Source organism: Tenrec ecaudatus, chromosome 4 (assembly GCF_050624435.1).
Source record: "Tenrec ecaudatus isolate mTenEca1 chromosome 4, mTenEca1.hap1, whole genome shotgun sequence".
NCBI classification, from domain to species: Eukaryota; Metazoa; Chordata; class Mammalia; order Afrosoricida; family Tenrecidae; genus Tenrec; species Tenrec ecaudatus.
Genome location: NC_134533.1, coordinates 97948324 through 97960505, shown reverse-complemented (window position 1 = coordinate 97960505; position 12182 = coordinate 97948324). Strand labels below are relative to the sequence as shown.

General features: G+C 41.7%; 1 protein-coding gene across 2 annotated transcripts in view; it reads right to left on the bottom strand.

Annotated features, from left to right (window-relative positions):
- ARHGAP42 (Rho GTPase activating protein 42) overlaps positions 1-12182 on the bottom strand; it is a 328893-nt gene that overhangs the window by 48255 nt on the left and 268456 nt on the right. For both annotated transcript variants that reach the window (XM_075546492.1, XM_075546491.1), the window contains 3 exons: positions 7078-7178; positions 5082-5191; positions 1320-1398 (listed from right to left, as the gene is read on the bottom strand). In XM_075546492.1, the coding sequence (XP_075402607.1) occupies positions 1320-1398; positions 5082-5191; positions 7078-7178 (290 nt within the window). The remainder of the gene's footprint in view (positions 1-1319; positions 1399-5081; positions 5192-7077; positions 7179-12182) is intronic.

Sequence of the window (12182 nt, the reverse complement as noted above, 5' to 3'; positions counted from 1 at the left end):
TACAGCCCAGGGAGTTTGCTTGGGGTTGTTCTCAAGTTATTTTGCCTTCTGAAGAAAGTCTCTCAGGGAACGCTGATGCTGAGTATGGACCCATCTACCAGCACAGCACAGTGCTCTTCGGGAAGGACGCAGGCATTGATTCATGGCCCTTTTTTCAGCATAAGCCACTATAATTTAATATTTGTAAGTACCGTATATACTCTAATATAAGCTGACCCGAGTATAAGCCGAGGTACCTAATTGTTACCTGGGAAACCAGAAGAACTGATTGACTCGAGGATAAGCCTAGGGTGGGAAATGCAGGATGTGAATTAACACAGACCTGAGGGGAGAGACGGAGCACAGCCACAGACACATCCTTACCAGTTCAGCTGCTGGCGTTAGTGAATCACTATGGGTGCTTCTGTGAATTGGAGCCGTCCACGTCGTAGGACGGCTCTGATTGGTTAGATGTGAGTAAACCAACATTCAAAGCCTTGCAGTGCCAGTGGGGCTTTGAATGAACAGTGGAGGAATGGCAATCACCTTGAGATGTTACACCTCACTGGGGTACCAGTGACCCGTGTATAAGCGGGACCCCAGTTTTTCAGCACATTTTTTGTGCTGAAAAACCTGGCTTATACATGAGTATATACAGTATGTTACCATATCAATGTAAAAACAAGGACTAGGAAAATGGGGGTAGGGATGGAAGGCAAAATGGAATGTTAATGTAGCTGTATCAAATTATACTAAAAAACCCTTCTCAACCTTCCTAATGCCAAGACCCTTTAATACAGTTCCTCATGTTGTGGTGAGCCTCCCAACCATGAAATTATTTTCATTGATACTTCATAACTGTAATTTTGCTACTCTTATGAATCAGGCAACTCCCAAAGGGGTCGTGACCCACGGGTTGAGAACCACTGATCTAGAAGATCAGCTCTTACTCTGAACCTCATTCAGCACCCTGGTTATTGGTGTCTGACACTACTTTTGCAAACAGTGGACTCTCAATAGGTACTTCTTGAGAAATGTAATCTAATGGATGCCACCAGAATGATAGTTACAAGTAATTAAAAAGAGGGGGAAAAAAAGGTAATCCCTGAAAAATTTTATTGAAAAGTTTGGGCCAATGAGCCCAATCCTAGGAAAACAGTAAAAGTTCTCCACTCCTTTCATTCACTATTTTAACAGATCTAATTACATTATAGACATGTATAGGAAAAAATTAGATATACATTACAAGTATTAGAAACCTAACAATAAATCTTGAATTTGAGAAACACTGATTAGAAGTAACAATAAAACTTGAATTCAAGAATGTGTCCTGTTCTTACCGGCTCTTTACCATCCATCGCTTCGAGCCAGAGCTTCCTGTTAGCTTCAGAGAAGGCCTGCAGCGTGATGACCCCATGCCTATGAAGAACAGATACTTTACAAGTTCAATGTAAACTATAATGTCCACTTTTAAAAGAACTGTTTATTAGCATAACATAGAAGAAGAGGAATGAGATGAATGGAGAGAAAAATATTGGCCTATAAGTTCCTTTTACACATATCGCCAAGGATGCACACCCTGAAACATTTTTACATCTAATTATTGCAAGTCATAAAATCGTTATATTTTTTGGATGTAAGACTGGTTGAAGAAAACTAGTTTTAAATTATTCATTGTAAGACGACCAAAAAGGAAGATATAGTTGTGTTCACAACTACCAGAGTCATCTAAATAGTCAACAAACCGGGAACACTCAAAATTTAGTATCTTGCCCCCAAGTGATACAATCCAGCCACAAAAACAATCATGGAGACTATGTATGCGAGAGAAGCAGTTAACTATTAAAAATACTCTAGACCATGATCGCAATACTGAAATCTTTTAATATTATGTCCCATAATCCCATTACGTCTCCTATTCTCCTGAAAGTTATTTGAGGACGTTCTTCAAAAGAAGGGAAAAGAGGTACAACCACCAAGGGAGTGGGGTGGAGTGGGTGGGAGGATCTGAAATCTTAGAAATAGTGGACTTAATGAGTCCACTTCAACTAAATAAACAGCTTAGAAAATTAACTGCGAGGAGAAATCAAAGGGCTCTGTGAAGAGATCCACAAGAAACTACTTCTTGGTAAAGAAGTAGCTTTCATTATATAAACTGCAAGATTACAATCCTAGAAGAAATAAAAAGAGACACGTGTCTCTTCGATAAGCAAACATACATACTATTACCTTTATCTACCTTTTTAAGGATGGCATTCCATATCACTGTGATTAGTAATAGCACTCAATATTGGTTGATGGTTTCACATGTGCCATACAGTGAATTACAAGCTTTGGTGTATTATCACTGAATTTTCACAACCACCTTTTCTGGTAGGTGCCGCTCATCCTTAGTGTACAGGTAAGACCAGCTGCAGCATAGATTTCACCAGTTACCCCAAAGTGTAAAAATAAAGATAGTGAAATCAGGAAAAGGGCTATTAGTCACCACAGAAATGCCAAACTCCCTACCACAAAATTATTAAAGCTATTAGAATAGTTTGACACAAATTCTGCATATAAAATTGATTTATCAAACAACAACAACACCGCACTAGCATTCCCATCTGCCATTGAGGGAAGGAAAGTTCATATGATAAGAAAGGATGTTATTCACAGTTGCAATGAAAAGAAAGTAACCTACAGGAAATATGAAAACAATAGTCCAGTGAAGATATTTAAAATTTTTAAGGATAAGTCAATTCCCTATCAATTAATTCATAGCTGTAACGTAGCTCCCATCAAAAATCCCAGAAGACTTATTTAGGGAAAAGGAGAGTAGGCCTTAATAAGCTAGTCCTAAAAATAATAAGAAAGAATATAAAGCCAAAAGAGTATATGAAGCAGGCCTTGCTCTTCTAGAGAGATATAAACCACAACACATGTAGTATATAATAGTACACTCCCATATCGTGTGTATGTGCTTACATGCACCATGCATGCATATGTACGAATACACAGAATCAGTTAGGGAAGCATTCGGAAGAGAATCATAGAAATGACTCAAACTAAAAAATGCACTGCCATCCAGTCGATTGCGACTCATGCTAACACTACAGCACCAAGCAGAACTTGACCCTGGGTTGCTGAGACAATAACTCTTTACAGGACTAGAAATTCTCATCTTTCTGGTGGAGTGGCTGGTGGGTTTGAAATACAGACCTTTTGTTCTGAAGCCCAATGTGTAACCCACTGTACCACCAGGGCTCCTCAGAGACAGAAAGGGGAGGTGGTGGCAGCAGGGGATGGAAGGGGCGGGATACCTCATGAACTAAAGCAGAGACCCTGAACCCTATCTGAGTTGACTCGACCTTGTGCTGATGCCCGAAGGAATCCCATTAGATTAGAAAACTCAGATGTACAATAATTATGTTTCTCCCAACATCCTCTAACTAAGAATACCCAGAATAATGTCATGCACACATTAGTGTCCTATACCACACTGAACTCAGCTGGCGGAAGTCACGGCCACCCAGCTCCAAAAGTCTACAAAAGAGGTTAGAGATCCTGTGAGTATCAGAGCAACACCAAGCTAGTGGAGAGGAAGCACTAAGAGGTGGAAGGAGGGTGAAAGTGATGGCGGGGCAGGAGGAGGCAAAAGGAAACAGAGGCAAGCTCTAGGAAGCAAAGACATGGATAGGGAGATTAACAGAGGGGTGCACTTAGGCAAATACACTCATCCGTAACACTAGTGGTATGGGCCCATGCACATATATTTATAAGGCAATACACTGGAGCTGTAAAGGGGCCTTGGGCCTCGGCTCATACCTTCCCTCAATACAAGAACATTTTGTTCTAACAAATTGGCCTCTGTGATGCTCAGCCCCCCTCCCCTACATGATCACTAAAGACACTATATCTTTTAATATATAGTGTCTGGGGTGTTAAAGGACTGCAGTTAAACAAGCGGCCATCCAACAGTGAAGCAACAAGCCCACATGGAGGAAGCACACCAGCCGGTGCAATCGTGAGATGTCATCGAGTCTGAACAACAGGCATCAGAAGATTCACAACAAACAGTAAACAAACAAAAATGAATTGGTGAGAATGGAGGGGGGGTTGGAGCGGAACCTATCTATGGAAATTAGAACATCCCCCCACAGAGGTGTCCCAGGGAGGGGGTGAGTCAATCAGGGTGCAGTACAGCCCTAATGGGTCATGCAATATACCTCTGCTTCCAGGAGGCCTCCTCACCCCCCGCTATCACGTCCTCAGTGCCGCCTCCCAATCTAGACGAGACGGGAGCACGTACACAGGTACAGGCAAGAGATAAAAATCACAACACATGGAACTCAGGTACAGGAATGGGAATAGGGATACCAAAAGGGTAGGGCAAATGGGGGGGGGTGAGGTGGGAAGGGAGAAGGACACGGAACACAATGAATGCCATATAACCACATACCCCCTAGCCTGGGGGAAAAACAACAGAATCCAGAGGGGAAGGGAGATGGCGGTAGGAGTGAGATTTGAAAATAATTAACAATCTACCGTCTATCAGGGGGCCGTGAGGGCTGGGGGGTGGGGGGAAGGGAAGGAAAAAAGGAGGAGCTGATCCTAAGGGCTTAATGGAAAATAAATGTCTAGAAAAGAAAGATGGAATATATGTACTAATATGTCGGATACGAATAATGTATGGTTTGTAACAAGAGTTGTAAGAGCCCCCAATAAAATGGAGGGAGGAAAAAAGAGAAAACTTTTGAATAGGCTTAATTTGAATTGAACTAACTAAAAATAAAGTAGTGACATACATATTTGAAAGGAAAAAAAAAAAGGAGCTAGCCCTTGAGCTATAAAAACTGTTGTTAAATTCACTGTGACAGGGACTTCAGATCCAGTGGAGGAACATTCCTCTCCTACAGTTGTTACGTGGATTTTCCACATTCTTCTTCAAGTGATTGCACTTTCACCTCAACGTCCTGTGTCGTTTGTCTTTTGTAAGCACCATGCATTAATATTTGTTCGATAAACACAAAGAACCCTGAAATGCACATGCATACTGTTTAGAAGACAGAGGCTGAAAAACATGCACTTACTAAAGAAATAGTGAAAAGAAAAACCCAAACCTTTCAACTACTTCTATGTCAAAGCAGAATCGCTTATCAATGGAATCTGTCTTTCGTCGGATGCAAGATTTTAATTTAAACATTTCTGGCGAGCTGGTAACAAGGCCATTCTGAAATAAGAAGAGCACACATTAACATGATGACAATTCATTTTAAATATCTTAAATCTCCTGAAATTGAGTATATTAAAGTTGCCGCCTGTTAACTGATGCTAGTTAACGTTAACTCAGTCACAGCTCACAGAGGAACATCATCACCAACCTCCAATGTCCTATTAACACAAAAAGTTCTTTCCCAAAGCTGAGTGCCAATCATCATATTTCTTAGGAAACGTATGTACTTGTAAAACCCATAACATGTCTGTTTAGTATTCTGATATTTACTTACTAATAGCATTAAATTATATTATAATAGACCTATAATCTCTTAGGGCTTTACATTTAGACTAGTGTGCGTTCTACCTGCCATTGCATTGAGTCAATGCTGAGTTATCGTGGCCCCTGTTGGTTTCTGAGGTTGTAATTGTTTATGGGAGTGGAAAGCCCAGTGTGAGCTAGCGGTCTATGCTGCCGTAATTCAATATACAGATACAACACTCATGTAATGAATTATAATTCCCCAAGTCCACACATGTGTGCATACATGTCATACATACATAAGCCCTATATTAGAGTCCGGCTCAAACGCTCAAAAAAGCTTCCAGAACAATGCTCATGCACATTCAGTAGATTGCTAATACTATCATATGTATTATGTGATACGACTGCTTTGTTAGCGTCTGCTACTCTGGTAATAAACTACAGTTATTTGAATAGGATCCAATATAGACCCAACACACGGGAAGTTTCTTCTGTACTTCAAATATATTGGTAGATTTTACAACAGACATTTCACTAATGATAATACTTGGCTAATTCTACTTTTAACTGCAAACTTCATAGATTTATTTACAGAGTTTTGGCATGGTCTGTTTGTATTATTAGCTTAGTGACTGTTACAGAGGCTGACTTCCTGGCAATATTTATTATTATGAAAGCCAGAGAGTAGAAACTAGGCTTGTTTCTAAAAACTGAATAACTTCTTATGGTGGCAATAATCTAACATTTCTCTGGTATGTTCTATTTACTTTATGTTTCTCAGTTTGAATTAAGAGAGTCTAATGAATGCCCCAGCACAATAAGTTTCAGCTGGTGTATTTGAGCGTGTATCAAAGTTAGATCAAGAGTCTGTGCTACAAATCAGTTGAGTGAGTCACCTAGTTTCTAAAAAAAAAAAATATTTCCTACTCAAAAGATGGCTATACTGAGTGATCTCTAGGGAAACTCCCCACTCTAAAGATTCTTAGATGATTAATTATTTAATTCCGAGGCTCAATCACTGGCCATTTATATTTTAACTCACTAAAAGGTGACATACTACCTGCAGCAGAGGTATGGAGCTCTCTGCTGCACTTCCTCAACCAAAGCACACCGTGTTCTACACCGTTCACTGGCCATGCGAGACACCAGTGACCGATTCACTTCTGGGATAAATGAGCATTGATTTGTTTCTTCGGGGAAACCGTGTTGGCCGGCATTTCAGTAAACAGTGCACAGCCCTGCAGAGGAGGAAAAGGCGTTCAGGAGGCCACTTGAGGGAAAGATACAGAGGCTTTGAGCTCAGTCCAGCCTCTGACAAGCCCCTCCTGGCCACCCAACCAGGGTAAACAACTGGACGCTGGGATGTGAGAGGGCCATCCGGTAGTGACCCCCTGACGGAGCAGGGGACCTACATTTAACTCAACTGCTTATAGATAATTCATGCTCAGATTAAAGCAAAATCTCTTTTTTAAATCATTAAGGTCAGCGAAAGGAGAGAAACATTCTTCGCTTTTCAAAAAAAATGTTTTTTAAACTTGTGGAGCTGTTATTCAGAAGCAAACAGATGTGAGGGCATTTTAGCCGCCTTTCGTTAAATTACAGATTGTTTTAAAAAATGGGTAAGTAAACCAACTCACCATTTTCCCACTGGATTTCATTTCTGAAACGCTCATCGTGAAGGTTTTGCTGCCCTTGTCATATGTGCAATAATGTTTAATCCAGGTAAAGCCAAGTGGGCCTAAAGAGAGACAGAAACATAAAAGCCAATGTTATCAGTGAGCCATTTGCATGCCAGCTTGTATCCCATTCTATGCTAAGGTAAGTCAAGGGGTGTCTCCATGCGGCGAGGACAACTGGATCAGTTGCTGAGTGGGGGAAAGGGCCTCCCGGAAGGAAGAGGGCAGAGTGTCTTGGAATAAGTCATTTACCCTTCTTCCACTTACTCTGTGGACTCGAGAGAAATTGCTGTAGATGCGAGCCGTCTTTCCTGGGAGAGTGGCATACTTAAACCCCGTGAAGTCTGAACGATGAGACATTATATATGGAAAATGCCCAGACTGCTTCGCACAGTGCAAAACCAACTCATGAAATGGCACTTTCATGGTTCCAGACGCTCAGGACTGAAAATTTAAAAGTCTCTCTTCACTCTGATTTTTTTCCTCACGTTCCACAACCGATCCATCACCAAATCCTGCTACCTGTACCGTCAACACATCGCCAGAATTCAACCCCTTTTCACTCCCTGCATTCCAACCATCCTGGTTTATAATCCATAAGCCACTTTTAATATGAAAGATTATTCACATCGTCCTACTTCAAGTCTTGATCCCCTAGTGTCAACAATGCCAGAGAGATTCTACTTTAAAAATGATGCCAGGGCATTTCTCTCCTTTGTTCAAAACCCTCCGATGGCGTTGCACTTCATGCTGTATGAGAACCGGTCTGTCACAGTGCACAAGGCCCTACATGACCATCCCCTGCTGCCTGCTTGCCTCCTAGGTACTTTCCGCCTCCCTCCCTCTGTTCTAGTCACACAGGCTCCTTGCTGGCCCTGGAATGGAACGCATTTCTACCTCAGGCTATTTGTACTTGCTGTTCCCGCGGCTTTGATTCTCCCTGTGTGATTCTTGTTCAGACATCCCGTGAGGTTTCAAAAATGTCCCCTTTTATAAAGGGCTTTTTTCTGGAGAGATGTCTGTGCGACATCTCAGGGACTCTTCTGGCACTACCTATTATCTACCTTTCTTGCTTTAGCATCATCTAAACGGGTTTTTTTTTTACTAAGTTATTTAGTGGCTGTCTAAAGGACCCTGCTGGTGCTTTGGTAAGGAACTTGGATGCTAATGGAAGGCCAGATGTTGAAGCCCACTAGCTACCCCACAGCAGAAAGATGTGGACGTAAAGCCTGGGCAGCCTCTCGGGCAGTTCTCCCCTGTCCTACAGGGTCACTGGAGTGGCAATGGACTCCAGAGGAATGGGTTTCGTGGTATTATCTCTCTACCACTAGACCGACTAAGGCTCCCTGGGAGCACAAAACTGTGCTACGTGGCTGAACTGGGACATTCCTAATTCTTAGAACAGGACTTGACAGATAGTTGGCATTCATCTTGGTCTACGAGTTTATAAATCTTGAAATATTTCCTCTTACCACTAAGGTTAAAAAAAAAAGAGTAAATTCAAATTATTTTAAAAAATGACGATACTTCCTACTATTTATATTTCTCAGAAATCTGAAAATGTGAATCATCCACATTTTCCCTCTTTGCCCATGAATACCGGACAATCCTTTCCCATAGTACACCACTTCCTTGTGCATCACTCTCCCTGAGGAGCGGGGTGCTGCTACAACAGAGCACATCCTGACACCCATCTTCCCATGCCCAGCACAAGAGACACTCATTTTTCCCACAGGACAGCCAAGTACATAATGCCCATATGCCACAGGCTGAGAGGGGCTAGGTTCCTATAGAGGAAACCAGGGCTTGAGCCTGCGTCATGCCTAGATTATCCAAGCCAGTGTAGACAGTGCTACTTCTGGCTAGATGTCAGAACAAGGAATCGCATTCAAAGGAAGAAATTATGATTTCAAAAAACTACACCACCAGAGGAAAATGTTTCCCCAGCCATTTGGTGGCTGTGTTTCCCCCTCAGCACCTGTGTGCTGGGTGTCAGCCTTAGCTTTAATATTCAAATCGTTCCAGATGAAAAATTATGGTGTGCAGCTAAACACTGCATTGACAAAGGATTACTGCAATTAAATTCATTTCCATCGGGAGATCATTTCACCCTGCAAACTTAAGGTCTCGTTGATAATTGTTACTGTGGTATAAGACACTTAAAGGTTTAGAGTTGATTACAATGGCTAGGTGGAATTCCTCATATGACTTTGCTACTTACGAATTGATCTATAAGGTCACATTAGCTGTAAATTTTAAGCTGCCACCATGCTCTGATGACATTTCAGACCAAAGCTGTGTTTTCTCTCCGAGCCTCTAAGTGCACGATCATGCACACACAACCTTCAGGTCTACTGCACACCGCTGACTTGTACACGCAGAAGCAGCCGGGTGGGTGTATACTCGGCTGGGTATAACCTCAGCAACAACCATAACGCGGTGCCCCTCCCGCTCCCACAAGAAGATCCAGAATGAAAAAGACAACAAATAGTGGTGACAATGTGGAGAATAAAATGATGAGACAGTTGGCGGGGGCGGGATTGACTGCACACACATGCTGTTTCCTCAATGTTGCCTGGCGTCCGGTCAGGGTAGATGTTCTCAATAAGTGATTAGGGCAAAGAATGTACAGATGTGCTTTATACAACTGATGTATGTATATGTGTGGATTGTGATAAGAGTTGTATGAGCCCCTAATAAAATGTTTTAAAAAAAAGAATTCTGGGTCCCTTAACAATGCCTGGGGAAATAACAATTTAATACAGCTCTAAAGCTGCAAAATAAAAGTAGCTTAACTGTCTCAGCCCAGAATAATCTAAGATTCCTGAAGTAACATGTGAAGGGCTGGCACGAAAAAAAATTAATATATTTACTGAACACCTACTTAGCATGAGCATTTTTTTCTTAAAAGCGTCTCAGAAATGGGCTTCTTACATATTCTTAAATGCAGCGCCGCCTACTGGCTGCTGAAGGTACTACTCGCATCAGCAGGGCATGAGACTGGAATTGTTTTGCCGGAGGAGTATTACTCTCTGAGTTGTTCTAAAAATTGAATCCAATCCCGTGGCCAAGAGAAACGGAGCTGTGATACACGTTATGGCATGACCAAGCCTTGAAACGTCAGGTAACAGGTCCAACACAGAGGGGTAGGAGGCCCCTAGGGCGAAGTAATTCGAGAGGCAAACAGCCGCACAGAGGCCCAGTTCTCCGTGCTTACCCATGATCGGCACTTGTCAGCCCAGACTCCATGGCAACAGGCTTGGTTTGGTGGGTCTTAGGAGGACTTGGTGTATAGTGGAAAATTACCGCTTATAGATAAATGACTCAAGTATCCCTTTTTGTGTGTTATCACAATTAAGAACTTTTTATAGAAAAAAGAATTCAATGAGCTTATTAGACAGAGCACCACTTAGCAGGAATTCATGGTAAGGATTGTATTATTTTTTAATAGTAGTAATGTAGACATTTCACATACGTTATGTCTAATTCTTGCCATATCATTATGAGAGCAGTATAAATACCCTCTAAAAAAAGGAGAGACTGAGCTTGGACAGTTGTGTCTGCAAAGTCGCACGGCTCATAGAATGCACATAGCAGGCATAGAATTCCAACACTGTTTCACCTGATTCTAGAATCTACATCCGTCCTGGGTAAGCTCAAAGTCCCTCGGAATGTTAGTTAGTACATGTCGAGAGGTAAGCAACATAAGCACCATGTATCTTAAGTGGGCGCAGCATCCAGCTTACAAGCCCTGCTCCTCTGCCATCAGTCCCTCTCTGTACTGATGGCCACCTGCGGCTGGTGGCATGTTTGCTTGTACCTTTAAGTACAAGGTAAACAATGTGAAGTCATATTCTTTACTTTCATCTGGTTCCCTCCCCAGAATGGTATCATGTCCCCATTCAGTGATTACAAATGAACAATCATACATTTTTGTGGACTGATTATGTTTGATAATCTTATAATAGATGTTTTCAAAGATTCCATTTCCAGGGGCTTAAAATAACTGTCCCTCATGTAAAACTGAAGTAAAAAGCTTCCAAAAACTAAGCACATTTATTCATGTTTCTTTTAAATACCGTACATACTCGAGTATAAAGTGACCTGAATATCAGCCGAGGCACCTAATTTTACCACAAAAACTGCAATAAAAAATGTGCTGAAAAACTTGGCTTATACACGAGTATATATGGTAGGTAGTTCAGAAGAAAGAGAAGGGCGAAGAGCGGGAAAGGACAGGAGGGAGGAGTTACATGGAGAAACACTTGCAGGTGATGGATCTGTTGATGGTGATTGTAGTGACAGTACCATAGATGCACCCCAGACCCAAACTTACCAAACTGCACATTTTAAGTGCGCACAGTTTACAATACAAGGGGCTTTTATGATGTCAGTGAAGAGTTGGGAAAGTTCCCAAGGAGACTATTTCCATCTAGGGCTTTCTGGTCACTTCAGACCGACCCAGAAAAGAAGTCAAGTATCTCAGAACTCAAAATGCCAATGAGAGAGAAGTGAATCTAATATTGCACTTAATCCACCCATGTAAGATGTGAGTTATTAAAAGGTGTGTTTCCAAACAATGCCTGTAGATTGATAGGCTTAAATGACCAACAGCAGGAATGTGTGAGCACACACCATAGACAAAATCGCACACAGCCCATGAAAAAGATCTATCTCAAGATAATATAGGGGGGAAATGCTCAGTAATCTAAAGCTTTTTTGTTGTTATCAAAATATTATGTCTACACCAGAGTTTCAACAACTGTGTTCCACTTGGAAATGCATTCAGAGAAATGAAAGCTGAAGAGGCCCCAATGAAGGTTTTCAAAAAGGCAACAACCCTCTCCCACTTGCATGTTGAACTCTTCTCTCCCACCAGCAAATTCTTCTGACGGACAAAGCCCCACCGTGTACTGAGGAAAAATTCCAGCTCTGTTCATGGAGCCTCTCAAAACTTAAAATATATATTCAACATTGTCATTAGGCCCTGAAGTCAAATCCAGACACACCACTTACGACCAATGAATAGCCCATTTTCCATAAAATATGGGTAAAAGCCCATTGTT